The following is a 16,620-nucleotide window of genomic DNA, read 5'->3' as shown; positions in this document are numbered from 1 at the left end:
CAGGCCATTATCACACTGTTGTCTTTGTCCATTGGTTATGCTTAATAAGCAAGTACTTTTAAGTCATTTTCAAAATGCATAGTATAGTTGTTAATAGTTGTTTTGTTATTAAAGTACACAGAAGGCAACTTGATAACGACAGGAATATTCTCAAAAGTAATAATGGGTTTTGTATTTATTTGAGATCTTAAGACACTCAAATGCCTGTGTCAGAAAGTAATCATATCCCTAATAAAGGAGTATATATAGAAGTGACAGTTGTCTTTCTCTTGGCAGGCAGGATTATAGGTAATTAACAGGAATCAGAAAAATAATGTGACTTACACTTAAGGATTTTTTGCAGATTCTATTAGTACTTTGAAAAAATCAGAGTTACTATTAAAATACAATGGAATAAAGCCAATCTAGACATGATTCTTGAAATTTCTTTAACCCTTTCAGAATATGGCATTTCAGGCTGAACAAAAAATAAAAGCAGATATTTTACGAAGCTTGAGTACTGAACAGCTGTTCCGGTTATTATCAGATTCAGATTTGAATGTGCTGATGAAGACATTGGGACTTCTTAGAAATCTCCTCTCTACTCGGCCTGTAAGTAGAGTCACCCAGGTTCCCAAGTTAGCTACCCCTGCATATGCACTGTAAACATTGCCCTCCCCTCTTCTCCAGGCAGCATCTACCCACAAATGTGATTGAAAAACTGCTCCTTCCCAGAGAAGCAAAGAGTTGATGTCCAGACCTGTCACCTTCATAGGTGTTCTGGGAGCTGCTTCACCCTGTAGCCACCTGACCCTTCATTCCTGTACTCCCTGTCCTGTCACCCTATCCTTCCTCCTTGCTGTATATGAGCCTGTCTTAGTTTGTTACTTTATTCTTACCTGGTTTGCTGCCCAAGGCAGATTTTCTTCCCGCTCTAAACAGTTATCTCTGATTCTTTCACTTTAGAGAATCCCCCTCAGTGTCATTCCATAGACATATGCCCCCCACACCAGCCCGCATTTAGTGACCTTACCTCTGAAGATGTCAATGTGGATAACAGTGGGTATCTGTTCAAGCATGGGAGGCTAATTCTTGCTGTGGGGTCCCTCTCATTGTTCTCTGATGGTCCCTGAGCAGCATTTTCAGTGGCCTTTCATGTAGGTGAAAAAACATATGTGGTCCCTTCCCTGTGCTTCGCTTGTTCTGTTGTTTTTATTCTGTTTATTTAAAGTAGAAAAATAAAGGAGAAAGCCAGTTTTACCTATTTCTCCCATGCTACCCTTTACCCCCGCCACTAGCAACCAAACACCAAACTGCCTCTGTATCTCTGAGCTTAATTTTCTTATTAATACAAAAATCTATTTTCTATATTATTTATTATGTATTATTTATGTATCACTTGGTTTTTGAGTTGTCTGTACATTTATGCCCCAAGATAGCAAGTATGTCTATACTATATTTTCCTGATTTCTGGCTTCCCCCATCTTCCTCCCCCATTTTTATGCCGCCTTTTTCTTTAATATATTTGGGCTTGAGGATCCCATGTGATTGTAATTCTGTATTCTATCAAGCCAAGTCTTTGCTCTCTTCATCGTCAAGTCATCAACAAAATGGTGAAGGCAAAATGCAGCTTCAAAGCATAATAAACACTGTCCTGTGGCGTCTAGTTCTGTATGCTATGGTGTTCTCTTTGAAGTAGTTGTTATTTAGAAGCCTTCCGTCCTCTCCTATGGTTCTTCTCTTTGTTCCCCAGATGATAACTGTGGCTTTTCCATTGTTTTGCAGCATATAGATAAAATAATGAGCACTCATGGAAAGCAGATTATGCAAGCCGTCACTCTTATTCTGGAAGGGGAGCATAACATCGAAGTCAAAGAACAGGTATGTGTTCCTTTTTTTTTTTTTTTAAGGAATATCTTCTGATGATACCAAGAAAGATTTTCTACCACTCTTTAAACTCTCTTTAAGAATTCTCTCCCTGAAATAGAAGAGAACATAACCAGAGTTTAGAGTTTCACCCTCTGTGTTGTGCACTGTACACACTGTCCCTGTCTCTGCAGGGAGAGCCACCTTTGATCATTCTAGAATGAATCCTTTCTCCAGGATTCACCATTTCTAGCCGTCTCTACCACCATGTTCTGATCTCAAATTCCTGATAAGATACTCCCATGCTGGAGACAGTTTTCGTTTCTTTACTCTAATACATCTCTGTCTTTTGTTTGTATCCAATATCCCTACTTTCTGTTGAGTTTCAGTAGGGCAGGTTTAGGGTAGGCAAAAAAAAAAAAAAAAAACAGAAGCTATGCATTTATCAGAGGACAGTTTGAGAAATACTTTTCTTTATTTCCTGGGATTTATTATGTATACTATGTTTAAAATGGAGTTTTTAAGAAAATAATATTAAATTATGTTTTCTCTTTCATTCATGTGATAGCATGAACTATAAGACATGCCTGTCTTTGCCCAGTGATGGCTTATGCCCAGAAAGAAACCACTGAAATGTTTGGGTTCCTTAGGTGTAGTTGCTCTTGTTGGCAGTGAGGCCAGGGGGTGAGAAATCAAGGCATTTAGAGTGGAACCTGTGAGAATCCACTCTGGGAAATTGCCCACATTCTTGAGAGCTGAGTCTGGGGACTTCAAAGTTTTCCTGATTGCTGTCCCTTTGTTCTTTCAGACACTCTGCATCCTAGCCAACATCGCAGATGGCACAACGGCAAAAGAACTCATTATGACCAATGATGACATCCTGCAGAAAATCAAGTATTACATGGTAGGCCTTTGTTTTCTTTCACTGCTCTGTACTAGCTGCACTTTAGAAGGCAGAGACTTCTAACAGATGCAAAGAACTCTCTTCCATCCTGAAGAAAAAGAAACAACAGCAAGTCCTGGAAGCTGTGCCAATGGCAGTGTTACCACCCACCACCCCACTCCCCACCCTTGTCATCTAATGGCCTCCCTCTTATTCAGTGAAGACTTGGGCCTTTGGCGCTCTCTCAGCATCCCCCAATCTTTGTCTTCCCTCAAGGCTTTAATCATGTGGATGAATCCTCCAGCCCTCTTGCACCTGTTCTTTGACTTGTTTACTTTCAAACACAATTTGCCACCTACTTCCAAGCATTTCAGCCACCAACTCTCATGACAATTCCCTGGAACTTATCACCAGAAACTGCCTATTGCCAAAATGTGAACATCAAACATTTCTGCTCTTTTCATTCTCTTGATGCCTCCTAGCAAAACCCTAACCATGGGTGACCCTCTGTTTTCTTTGCTGGCCATGTCAGAGCCAACAGCTGTAGAGAATGGCACAGAACCTGGCTGACCGGTTTCATATTAAATTCACTCTTACAAAACCCAGACAGGCCCTCAGCACTGCCTAGTACCCTCCTGTGATTCTCTGCAAGCTGGCACCCTCATTCTCTACAAGAATAGCTTCTTGCCTTCCATTCTTTAAACCTCACCTCTTCTACCCCTCATCACTTTTAGTGATGACCTCCCTTTTTGTTTTAGTAAGAGAAAAGAAGCCAAAATCCTTCAGTGCTTCCCTGTTACACCTTGACTAAAATCCATCCTCTCTGTAGGATGGCCTGTGAAGTCCTGCATGATCTCACTCATCTCTTTCCCCAGTTCATCTCATTCCCTCCTTTCCTTTTTCACTACACTGACCTCTTTCAGTTTCTCCAAATGGCCATGTTCTTTCCTGCCTCAGGACCTTCACACATGCTGACTCCTCTGCCCAGAGCCCTTTTCTCCCCACTCCTTACGGCATGCCTTCTCACCTCTGATTTCAGCTCAACTGACGCTTCCTGTGGGCTCTAACCTGTGTGAGTTATTCTTTGTTACTGCATTCTGTTCCCTTCAGAGCACTTAGCTCAATTATGATAGATATTTGTGAGCTTACTGCATGTGAGCCCCATGAGGGCAAGGACTATATCAGTTTTGTGCACAATTGTCTATCCATTACCTCAGACAGCATCTGGCACTTAGTATGTGCACAGTAAATATTTACTGAATGAAAACCTTACTGCTTCAACCAGGAACCCCCTATCTTTCCAGTATCAGGTCCACATAATATCTAATCTTTTAAAGAGTCTCTTGATTTCCCATACCCATCAAGATATGCCTATTGCTCTGCTGCTATTCAAAGCCAGACTTCTTAAAAAGCATCTGTGCACATGCTATCTTCTTTCTCACCTCCGAGTTTACTCTTTAACCCACTTCATGACCTCCATCCCCATCACTTTACTGAAACTGTCTGGTTAAGGTCACCAATGACCTTCATGATGCCAGATTCAAAGTATAGTTTACTCATCTTACCTCAGTTACAGCTGACTTCCACACAGCTGACTGTTCCCTCCTCCTGGAAACATTCTTTCCTCTTGGCTTCCATGACACCAAACTCCCCTGCTTAGCCCTGGACCCTCTTCTCTCCTCCCCTGCATGCTGTCCTGAGGTCAGTGCTTCACAAGCTTGGTTGCATAGTGGAATCTCCTTGGGAGCTTTCAAAGGCCGGCCATTGCCTGTCCTTCCTCCCGAGGTTCTGATTTACTAGGTCTGTTATATAGCCTGGCCTCAGGGTTTTTTAAATTCCTCAAATGGTTCTTATGTACAGCAGAGTTGAGAGCCACTGGTTTAGGGGAATTTCATACACTCCTATGGTTATAGTGTCGTCTCTGTGCTGAAGATGTCCACATGTAGGCCTCTGGCCTAGACTCTCTCTTCTGATCTCTGGGCTTGTGTATCTCCTGCCTACTCAGCATCTCCATGTGGCTGTGTGAAGCCTCTTAAAGTTGATTTTTTAAAATGAATTTTTAAATATCTACCCTAAACCTAAATTTCTCCACTCCTGGGGCTTTTCCATCTCAGTATAGTGCCTCTGTGATCCACCTTGTTGTTCAAACCTGGGAGTCAATCTTGATTTTTCCAACTCTTTCACCTTCTTAATCCAGTTTATCAGCAGGTCCTGTCAGCCCTCCTTTCAAAACTGATCTGGAATCTGTTTACTTCTTTATATCACCGCTGCTTTCATCCTAGGCCAAGCCACAGTATTTCATGCTTAATTGACTGTAAAGCTTCCTGGACATCTCTGCACTGTCACTCCAGTCCCTTCAGTCCAAGTGATTTTCTAAAACTAGATCAGATCTTGCTCCTTCACTGCTTAAATCTTTCAGGGGCTTCCTATCGACTCAGGATAAAATCCAAAGTCCTACTCTGGCCTGCAGGGCCCACAGTTTAGCCGTGCTCATGTCTCTGAACCAGTGTTACTCCACTTTGCTTTCTTAGTACATACAAGCTATACAGCTCCTTCTTACCTCAGGCTTTTTCAGGATCTTTCCCTTCCGCTCAGAACCCCTAGGCCCCTCCCTCTTTGCACACCTGGCATCTTCTTCAAGTCTCTGCTTAAATGTTGCCTCTGTCAAAGAGATCTTTTCTGGGCACTCCACCTAAATTACTTTCGTACCCCTCCACCTTCCAGTTTTCTCTATCACAACAATTTCTCAAAAAATATTTGAGTGAAAGATGAACTTATACATGGTAAATGCTTATTGTTGTACTGTATACAAGTTCATTTATTCAACAAATATCCATTGATGGTCTGAGGCTAGGAACAGATGATAAGTTTTGTTTTGTTTATCTTAATGGAGCCCAAGCTGGCCACCTCTTAAAAAGTCTTGGCTTGTAGAAGGAAAAAATAATTACCAATCATAGAATCCTAATGGAGGGAACCACATCCATTTCTTTGTCTCTGAGAGATAGTCCTACTTGGTCAAATAAGTTTGTCTTAGTCTTTCAGAAGCCATTGAGCATATACCACTGGTATTCCTCAGATATGCATGAATTATTTAAATGTACTGGGCACTTCTTTTTTTTTGCACCAATAGGAAAACCACCTGTAAAGATTGTTTAACCATTGGCTCCTCTTCCATTTAGGAGAAAGCATAAATGATAAATGATCCAAATGGCTTTACTTTCAGTACACAGAGAAAAATAAATAGAATTGTGTTTCAGATTAATAGGGGGCTCCTTAACAATAGGAGACATTCAAGATAAATCAGGTGGAGACTCAGTCAAGTTTTGGACTTGTTCCTATAGAAATAAGAGTAATTTGAATCAGATAATCAATAGCTGAAAAGATAAATACCAAATGCATATCCATCCAATGTATTGGCTGCTAGTGACCTGAAAGTTTCCTAATAGAAATAGAGCATAGCTTAAATGGAAAGCTATAGAATTGTCATATAGCAGTGTGGACCAAATGAAAAATTACAAACAGTGCCTATGGCCCTAGAGGTGTTTTGTGTGCAAGTCTTCACTCTCCAATTTGCCAGATTCTCCACCATTTCCTATTGTCTTGAGTCCAACCCATTCACCCTTTAGTGCTAACTTTGTGTCTCCTCAGGACATTTGAGTTTGAAGCAGGGCTTCAAACTTTTAGGCTGTTGGGATTGCTTATAGTGTGTCACAAAAAGATGATCTAAAATGAGATTACCTCCATGTTTATTTTCCTTTTCTGCATCAAATAGGGTCATTCACATGTCAAACTGCAGCTTGCCGCTATGTTTTGTATATCAAACCTCATATGGAATGAAGAGGAAGGTAAGAGTTTGGTGAAATTTTTTTCTGACGAAAATTATGGAAAGGAAGTCCCACTCAGGGAAGGCAGTAGGAGCCCCTGAGATCCTGGGTAGAGGCACCGCTCACTAGGCCCCAAGCACCCAACAGTGTCGTCTTGAGAAACTATGGGACTAGCCTGAGTCAGCTGGACAGTTACCACTGGGCCCCCACCTTGGAGTCAACACTATAGAAGAAAATGACAGTCATTGCCCTTGAGAGAGCTGAGGCTAGCGAGAGGGAGAAGGAGTGGGAGGACAGGCTTTCACTGTGTGCGGAGGAAATGCATTTAAGGACTACAGGCAAATGAGCTTCCTGCGGAAGAGGGTGCACTAGTGAGAAACAGAAAGTACAGTGTGACTGTGAAGCAGGCATCTGTCAGGAGCTCTGTTGATCAGAAGTTCTCCACCTTGGCTTTATATTTGAATCTCCTGGGGGGTTTTGCACCAGGCCAATTAAATCAGAACCTGTAGGCGTGGGCTCCAGGCATAAGTGTTTTTAAAAAGTCCCCATATGATTCCAGCTTCCCAGATACAGGAGAGCACTGGGTCTAAGTGCCGGGTGGCTGCATAAAAATCACTTGGGGAACTTTTGAAAATGCAGATTTTTGGGCTCCACCCCTAGATATTCTGGTTCACTGGGTCTAGATGGGGTCAGTGCATGAGTGAGTCACAGTAGTTCTTCAGTGAAGAGGAAAGACAACAGGCAGATTACTCTGCTCAGCAGCTGTATCCAGAACAAAGCAGGAGGAGGAGAAACTGGGTTCAACATATAGGCCCTAGTACAGTCCAAGTACCATCCAGGTGCCGGGGAAACAGGCTGCCTTCAGGAGGTCCTAGTCCAGTTGGAAGATAGATCAGAGCCGTATGAAGTTGGAACTGCCACGTGGTAACGAGAGGCAGCAGGAAGTGTGGGGAGGTCAGTGGAGGGTGGAAGAGAACAGAAGAGAACAAGACCTGTTGGGGGTAGGGAGAGCCTGGCTTGGCGTGTTCAGGAAGAAGTGATGAAGACCTTGTGCCAGGCTGAAGAATCCGACCTGGACCCTCTAGTGCATGGGGAAATTCACTGCAGGAAGGAAGGTCAAGGCAGAGCCAATTAGAACACTGCTGCAAAACCTAACAGGAGGTGATCCAGCTGCACAGGGGGAGTGGAGGCCAAGGGGGATGGGAGGGGTCGGTAGCGAGGGCAATAGTAAGGTTCTAGATTGTTAGTTGTACACCAAGGAGAGCGTATACCTGGGTCATATGCCCAGTAACCTGTCAGCTTTAATCTCTTAGGTTCACAAGAACGCCAGGATAAATTACGAGACATGGGCATTGTAGATATTCTACACAAACTGAGTCAGTCACCAGATTCAAACCTTTGTGACAAGTGAGTATTAAAAGGGCTTTGCTCTGGGGTACATTGGATTCTTTTATGAAGAATTTGACTTGCTTAGTAATTAACATGACCAAACTTAAAATCTTTTAGTTCTTGGATTCCCTTTTTAATTTTCTGTTAGCCAACTATGTGACATTTGAGTAAGAGATAAACTAATAATTAGCAAGTTAATAAAGATCCTCATCTTAACTCTGATTAACATGGACCTGGGCCATCTTAGTGGGTGTCTGGAGAGGATCCAGAGGCTACTGCTTTACATTCTCTTAATCATCAGAATAGAAATGCATGTGGCCTTTCAGAAGGCAGAAAGGAAGGCATTCATTAATAAAACATTGGCTCAAAACCTCACTGAGCACCTGCCTTTTGCCAGCCTGGCCTGGCTGCTGGGAATGCAGCAGTAACCGCTGAGAAGTCCCTGTTGTCAAAGAGCTTACCCTTTACTGGGAGGGGCAAGAGTAAAATCAGAGATCCCTCTAACCTCAAAATCACCAAAAGTGTTCTTCCTAGCTATGTCCACTCCCTTATAACACAGCTTTCACTTTTAAGCTCACTTCTGTACATAGCAATAACAGCAGCAACGAACATCAACTCTTTCATTCTCAGACCCATAAGCATGGCTCAGAAGCCCTTCATGGCCTGGCTCTGCCTCTCTCATCTCATGTTTCCCCTCCAACCTCGTGCCCGTGCCCACCCTACCTGCCCCCTTCCAGTATCACACCTTCATATTCCATCTTGATTTGCCATCTCAGTCCCCTTTCCTCTGAATCTTCATTTATTCAACAGATGTTTGTTTTTTAATACTGACCTCTACCAGGCACTGTTTAAGGCACTGCTTAAGTAGTGATATAATGGTGAATAAAATTAATGAAGTCCTTGTCCTCGTGGAACTTACATTCTAGTACAGAAGATAGACAATAAGCAAGCGAATATGTAATATGCTAGGTAGTGAGACGTACTGTGAATAAACAGCGAGTTGAGGGGCTTGAGAGTAAGAATATTTCTTTTCATACAGATTAGTCAGTAAAGGCCTCTCTGAGGATGTGACATTCGATCCAGGACCTGGATGAAATGAGAGTCTGCCAGGCAGATGTTTAAAGGAAGAGTGTTCCAGGCAGAGAGGGCAGTGAGTTCAAGGCCCTGAGGCAGTAATGAGCTTGGCGTGTTCAAGAAATAGCAGGAAGACCACTGGGGTTGGAGAAAAAGAAACAAGGGGAGAGTGATGGAAGTGGGCTCAGGGAGGAGGTGGGGAGTAAGTGAAGAGCATTGTAGCCAATAGTAAGGACTATGGATTTTATTCAGAGTTTAAGAGGAAGTCATTGAAGAGTTTTGAGCAGAAGGGACATCATCTGATTTGAATTTTTAGAAGATCACTCTGGTGCCTGTGTAGAGAATCATCTGTAATAGAGCAAGACTGGAAAGGGAAACTACTTAAAGGCTATTGTCATGTACATAAGAGACGAAGGTGGTAGTGGTAGAAGTAGTGAGAAGTGGTCAGATTCAGGATTTGATCCAAAGGTAGAGCCAACAGGATTTGCTCAGGGATTCAATAAAGGACGTTAAAGAAAGAGAGGTGAGGAAAATGCCTAGATTTTTAGCCTGAGCAACTGCATAGGGGCTTGTCACTTACCAAGATGATGAAGACTGAGAGAAGAGGGTAGGGGGAGGGAGGATCAGGAGTTCTTGTTTGGCCAGGCCAACTTCAGGATGCCTATTAGATAAACAAGGGACTCGGGAAAGTGGGACTGTGCGTATAAGTATGGATGGTACATAAAGCCATGGAGCTTGATGAAGTCACCTAGGGAGAATAAGAATGGAGAGGAGGAGGGCTGAGCACAGTGCTCTGGGGCCTCAAACGTTTAGGAGAAGAGAAAGATCCAGCAGAGGAGCAGAAGCGCCCAGTGAGGCAGGCAGAGAGCTGGGTGCATAGGTGTCCTGAAAGCAGGGGAAGAGAATGCCTGGACAGTGGCCATGTATCCTTCAAACTCTAAAAAGTGTTGCCTGATAGTCTCCACTCTAATCCCCAGCCTATGCCAGGGACGCCTTCTGTGCTCCCATAGCACCCATTGAACATACCACACTATGTCACTGCTGTCAGCTTGCTTGTCTGCTCCACAGAAGGGAAGAGGCACTTGGTAACTGCTCCCCGAATTAATGTCTGTGCCAGACTCTGGTGTAGAAAGAGCTGGGCCCATGCCTTCCTGAAGCTTGTCGTCCAGTGAGTTAAAGAGAGAGAAATCCCTAAATAACTATAGCCCATGGCTGCTGCTCAGATGAGTGTCACATCAAAGGCAAGTCAAAGCCAGCCACAAGATGAAGGCTGGATTTAAGCTGTACCTTGAGAACCCCCACCTCTACAGCAGTAGTAACAACTGCTGACTTAAATGATGGCTCTGTCAGCCCATTTCTTTTGGCCAAGAGCCAGATTATTCCCTGAGTACTTCTCCCGTGTTTACTCAGAAATGAAAAAAGTTCTGCTGCAGATCATCTCTGGGATGCTTTGGAACACTACAGGAGGCCTCACCAGCATGATGGAGGATAGGTTCAAGCCTGGCCTACATTGCGCAGCCCAGTCTGGTGCTGTTTATTCATATTTGTATGCCACTTAAGTTTTCGGCAGTTGTTAAACCTCATTGGAAGAATCAAGGTCTGAGCTAACCTACCTAAGTCCAGCTAAGGAAAGATGACCTTGCCTCCAAAACCAGCCATCTGAAGGACTCATTAGATAATAATAGGTGGCAGAGTGAATAAGGCCTGGTCTCAGGTCTAATCTAAAATACAGCCAACCCGAGAAAGATCCAGAAGGAGTCTGAATTGGCAGTTTTAAAAGACTAACACAGTTTCAATCAAGACCCTCTTATGTACATTCCCACCACGTCACACAGTGAAGCCTATCACCTAAAGAGGACATCTCTCGGGTTTCTTCTATTGTTAGGGTTCTGTGAGCCTTTGACTTTCAGACACTTACAGATGAGAAACTATTGCTAACTAGCTCTCTCCGCCCCAGGTTCTGAGGGCATCAGGTCTTTCGGGTGAGGCGGATGGTCACTCGGGTAGCATATAGCATCGGTCATAAACTTGTTTCTGTAGGGAAATTTCCTTGTAGAACCCAACTCACTCAATGTGGAGCCAGTCTGTATAGAGTTTTCTGTTCTGATGGGTTGTTCTGTTTGTAACTATCATCTTTATAGAGTCTTAGGTAATTGCAAGAATACTCCTTAGTATACCACTTTTAAAGCTAGATCATATCTATTACTTTGCTAGATAGAAACTGCACTTGAGTCCAGCTTATTGCATGCCCAGTCTACTTGGTATACTTGCATCAGCCAGTAGTAATTGAAAATGTTAGCCTTTTCTCCATTAATGTAGAAGGGAAGACCATTGCTAAACCTGAATTTCTGATTCCCACAATTGCAGTGTCTTTAGAAACTTGACCAAGCTCATAACAGGAGCAGTAAAGGAGGCCTCCTTAGTCCTAGCTCAGAGGAAGACACCTTTACAAGGATCAGGATAAGTCAAATCACTGCCCACATTACATCTTTTCCTCTCCACTAGTTTCCTTCTTCCCCAGTCCCCAGAATAAATACACATCGTACATTGGTCAGTGTCATCAGAAGAGTGACATGAGATTGTAACCAGTTTTGAGGCATTGCAACCATGACACAGCCTCATCCCATGAGCTCTTGGCCCCTTCCATTCACCTTCTAATCAGCACAGACACCTTCCTGGTTCAGTTTTAGTTTCCCAAACCCTTGGCTTCCTCCCCAGTGTCCCATAGCACTAGCTAAAACCTGCATGGCAATAGAACATAATTCCAGATCTGTGACAACTCTATGCCAACGACAAAGGGAAACTACAGACTCTCACTGGGCTGCAGCGGGTGTAAGGGCGAGAGTGGCCCTATCTAAGAGAACCACAGGAAGAAGGATGTAGCCAGCCTGGTTTGGAACTATCTTCTCACTACAGATTTCTGCCCCTTAGGGTAGGTGCCCAGCTGGGCTCACCCCAGTTCCATTTGGGGAATCTAACAGTTTAATCTCTCCCCACTACTGCCTTTGAGCCACAGGGTTTTTTTCCTTATTTATTCTTCTGAGATGATTCTTCTTTTGTGATTTCAGGGCCAAGACAGCACTGCAGCAGTACCTGGCATGACCGAGCGCCCTGGGCACCTGCGAGCGTCCCACATCCTTGTTAAAGGAAGTACAGGAACTAGCCTCATTTGATTCCTTCTATTTGCACAAGTCACCTTGGACTGCAGGGAGCTGTTTTGCAAAAGCAATTTGGTAGGCTTAGATCTCAAATTCATCTTGAGAACATATTTTTGAGGTAGTCATTTCCTCAGAGGACTATTGTGTTTTTTGTTTTGTTTTGTTTTGTTTTGTTTTGTTTTGTTTTTTCTGAGCTACCTGGACTCTTTATTAGAACAATCAATCATTTTCCTTTGGACCTACAATTTTTTGCCTATGCTGCAGCCACTTTGTGAGTGAGAATGAATGTGTCTGTACACACACAAACGTGTGTGTACGTGTGTGTGTGTGCGCGCACATGGGTCAGGATGAATGGATGTGTGTGGGGGGATACCTCAAATTTTTCTTTTCTTATTTTGTGTGAAAATCTCTTTTCTACAGATTTTCCAGGGTTTAAGCATTGCTTGCTGTATAAAATAACTTTACTGAATTATATACAGTTTGAATGAAATGTTATTTTAAAAACAAAACAATTGTTAAGTGTTCCATAAAGGTTATGTTGAATTTTGGTCAGATGAATATTTGTAAGTAAAAGCTATATGCATTTCTGAACCTCAACTTACATAGATTTTCTTTATAAAAGAACAAAAACAAAAAAAAAAAACAAAAAAAAGAAAAGAAAAAGAAAAGGTTTGGCTATAGTTGGCCTGAATAACAGGCATGATATATGGTGCTGTGCAAAATAGTGAGCATCTTACTGCCGTCAATATCAGCCTAATTCAATAAGCTCTCAGACTTCCAAGTCAGATGGACAGGGTGGAGGAGAGTGAGGGGACAGATTCACCATAGGTTTTTTTGAAACATCAGAGGGAAATATAACTACTGATAGTGAAAGCCCAGCCATAACTGGTGGACTACCCTCGGCAGGAACTGGACACCGAGCGCCTCCCAACTGCCCTCAGTCCTGTCACTGGTGTAGCAGCACCTGGCAGGATTTAGAACCAGTTGTAGAACCTTGTGCTCAAGCTAAAGTAGCTCATCACTTCTTGGAAGCAAAGCCCTGTCACCTTGTGCTTCCTGAAACAGCAGACATCACTGTGAAACTAGAGAATGTTCCTCAGACCCATCTGTGGAAAGAAGCAGAAGAGTGTGGGAAGCTGTTTTTCCCTTAGTGATACACAGCGAATTCCATACTAGTCACTTGGGACTGCTACTGAGTGTCCTTTTGTAAAATGAAATAGGAATTTTAGTGAGAGATGCGGCTAAGATCTTTCCCTGCAAGAAGTCAAAAGCACTGAAGTTTGAGAGAAGGAAAGGGACTCTCTGCAGGAGGACCGAAGATGGGTTCTTTTCACAGTGGGTACTGCCTCGCCCTTCTGCATCCCTTACCCCTACTCCAACAGCTGGGTCAGCTTCAAGGTGAACTCAACAGAGGTTGCTCTTGACTGTTTGAAGGTAGAACCAGCCTTCCTTTCCCTTTGTTAAAAGAAGGTCAAAGGCACTGTGGCCAGGAAGTGAGGTCTGCGGCCCAGAAGCTTGCCATGAGCGCGTGCCACTGACGGGGACCCAGGCCAACCAGCCACTCCCAATGAGGTTGCTCGCGTCACAGCCACCCTGTCACCAACCTGTACCTTCCTTGGAAGAGTCAAATATGTTTGATTGCAAATGAATGTTTTTAAATGTATTTAATGCAATTTTTCCTGTTCTCAACATGACCACCCAAGATTCAAACACAGAGATTTCCAAGTTGTTATTTTTTCAGAACATCATTGATTTAAAAATCTGTCACAACAGGCACTTGGGTTTTGTGCAGCTATCAGTGTGCTAATGTGAGGACATCCTTGGTTGGCAGTTGGAACACAAAACACTATAGAGTTGGTATTTAAAAGTACCAGGTAAATATACAGTAACCTATAATGAATTGCTGTGACAATCTTGAACCCAGATAGCATTAGAAAGCTAACGGCCCAATGAAATAATACTTTCACAATTAAACTCTGTGGATAAATCTTGCCTGTGGCTATAAACAGATGATCAAAGAAAAAGTGCTTTACTATAATTAACTTTTCTGATTTTGAATGAAGGAAAATGTATTTATTAAAACAAAGCTGTTTGCTGCTTTACACAGGTGCAGTGTGCAGTCAGCAAGGAGGTGGGAGGAATGGGACATGATCTTGTGTCTTCACCCAAGTTCTTAACTAAGCTTCTCGCTCTCTCTCATACTGCATCTGTTTCTCCTTTTGTGCCCTGATTGTAACCCAAAACTTATGAACTAGAAAAGAATGTCCAATGGAATAAGTTGCATTTTTTTCCTTGAGCACTTTATGCGGAACGATACGTGTTCTCCTGGTAGTGTTTGGATAATATGATTTTAACACATGCTAATAAAAGCCAAGAAAGATCATGGCAACTTCTGTAAAGGAGTCTGTTTCCAAATGTCTAGAACCCTAGGAGACATTAGAAGGTAATGTGTACTGGCTTCTGCAACCTGTGATTCTTGGTGAATGAGAAACTGGAAAGTGATTGCATTTGAGGGGGCAGCTGGTGCCCGAGGGTGACTACAGCTTCTAGGGGCCTCTGCAGCAGTCTCGGGCCCCTTTCTTCCTGGACTCCTAAAGGCTAGCAGACCTTTTACAGATGGCCACTCCCAGCCACCAGGATTCCCCCAATGTTGTGTACCCCCCTCCGTCCTTTCTTCTTCCCCTTAGTATGCCACACTCCACTGCCACCTGGACTGGGTCCCAGAGACTGGCAAATGACCAGCTGCACAGTGCACGAGCCACTGCCATCCCTCTGCAAGGACCTACAGGCACTTCACTCACTGTGCTGCCTTCTTGTCCTGTCTCTAAAATGTAGAGAAGCATCTATCTCGGTCTCACTAGAAACAGAAAGAAAGCCAAGGACACCTGCCCCCAGCGTGTTGGGGGAGGATGGTGAGATGATTATCAGGGGAGGGAATAACCCTGTCACAGAGGAAACTTGGAATTGAGGCCTGAGAAAGAAGGAGAGGAAAGGGGGACTGACCCCAGATCCTGATGAAGAGCCTACAGGAAGCGATCCCAACACTTTGCGGCCTGGGATAGAGGCTGGTGTTGCCCCAGCCCTGCCCCTTTGCACTGACTTTTCCTGATTGCTGAGCAGAGGCACATATCAATTGCATGAGGGCCATGACCTAGCTTCGGCAGAGAAAGCTAAGGGGGACACACACACCCCAAGGGCCATATGTGACCTACTTGAGCCATCTGCCTTTCTTTCCCCCTCTATCTCTGCAGCCCCTGGCTCCTGACCTTGTCTGCCAGGCAGTCAACCCTCTCACTTAGTGGAGGGCCGGAGCCCTTCCTTAGAAAGGAGCCATCCTTGACTTAGTGGGGCTGGGCCTGCCCTCCAGCTTGTCAGGGACTCGCCCTGGGAGCTGAGAGGCTTTAACACCCAGAACAGTGGTCATCCTGCAGCCCCTGGTTTTCTTCTGTTGGAGGAAGCAAGGCCCAGGATCTCTGCCAAGGAGTTCCATCATCAGAGAGCGGGCTGACATTTTAGCCACGCTTCAGAGCCTTCTCTCTCCTAACCCCCACCACCTCCATTCCTTCTGCCATGAACCTTTTGGATTCTTTCTTTTTCTTTTTTTTTAATCTTCACCAGAGGATATTTTAGAGAGAGTGGAACGGGGAGGGAGGGATGGGGAGGGGAGAGAGAACCATGTGAGACACACATCAATTGGTTGCCTCCTGCATGCTCCACAACTGGGGCCAGGGATCGAGTCTGCAACCCAGGTACATGCCCTTGTGGGAAATCGAACCCATGACCCTTCAGTGCACAGGGCGAAGCTCTAACCACTGAGCAACACCAGCCAGGAAAAACCTGGATTCTAAGAAAAATGCCCTACTACATAAAGGAAGGAAGGGTGCGTCAACACTCCTCCCACTCTAGCCCTGTCACCTAGTGCCCCCTGCTTTCTCCCTCCAGCCCTGCAACTCCCAGCTACTTCCTGGGAAGGCTTACGATGGTCACAGACACCAACAGACGTCACCTGCCCCCATACCCAGGCTCAGTTCTCACCTAACTTCCTCTCTCTCCCCTGCTCCATTTCTCATCTCTCTCCAGTGCTGGAAGATCCTTGGCTTCCCAGCTAATGGGGAGATCAGACAGCTGTCAGCTGGGTGCACCCCCAAGCAGCTCATTCAGAGCCACACAGCACCCATGGTGTGGAAGACCAGGCATAGGGCTTGAGTGATTCTCCAAGGCATTTGCCAGCTCTGAGGTGGGCACAGAACAATCGAGTCCCCCTCTTGTGCCCACTCGCAAAGGGAAGAGCACAACCCCATGGTGGGCTAGGGGTCCGGGGGTCTGGAACAGTGGATCCAACTTTCCTGATATGTCCTGCCAGAGACAGCTCCACTGTTTCGCACGGGGCCTGTGCAGATGCTGATGAGCACTGTGGGCATGCGTGTTTCCATCATGCAGTGGCTCT

At 44.4% G+C, this 16,620-nt stretch overlaps 2 protein-coding genes across 5 annotated transcripts in view; one reads left to right on the top strand and one right to left on the bottom strand.

The window, feature by feature from the left end:
- ARMC8 (armadillo repeat containing 8) overlaps positions 1-14,566 on the top strand; it is an 85,611-nt gene extending 71,045 nt beyond the window's left edge. For both annotated transcript variants that reach the window (XM_081160470.1, XM_081160469.1), the window contains 6 exons: positions 442-591; positions 1,765-1,860; positions 2,654-2,749; positions 6,501-6,573; positions 7,866-7,959; positions 12,084-14,566. In XM_081160470.1, the coding sequence (XP_081016596.1) occupies positions 442-591; positions 1,765-1,860; positions 2,654-2,749; positions 6,501-6,573; positions 7,866-7,959; positions 12,084-12,117 (543 nt within the window). In that variant the 3' untranslated portion in view covers positions 12,118-14,566. The remainder of the gene's footprint in view (positions 1-441; positions 592-1,764; positions 1,861-2,653; positions 2,750-6,500; positions 6,574-7,865; positions 7,960-12,083) is intronic.
- NME9 (NME/NM23 family member 9) overlaps positions 1,887-16,620 on the bottom strand; it is a gene marked incomplete at its 5' end in the record, with an annotated part of 31,475 nt that continues 16,741 nt past the window's right edge. For all 3 annotated transcript variants that reach the window (XM_081160481.1, XM_081160485.1, XM_081160478.1), the window contains one exon: positions 1,887-1,957. In XM_081160481.1, the coding sequence (XP_081016607.1) occupies positions 1,932-1,957 (26 nt within the window). In that variant the 3' untranslated portion in view covers positions 1,887-1,931. The remainder of the gene's footprint in view (positions 1,958-16,620) is intronic.

Source organism: Miniopterus schreibersii, assembly GCF_964146895.1.
Source record: "Miniopterus schreibersii genome assembly, chromosome: 15".
NCBI classification, from domain to species: Eukaryota; Metazoa; Chordata; class Mammalia; order Chiroptera; family Miniopteridae; genus Miniopterus; species Miniopterus schreibersii.
Note: the sequence above shows the minus strand (reverse complement) of the source record. Positions and strands in the feature narration are given on the sequence as shown.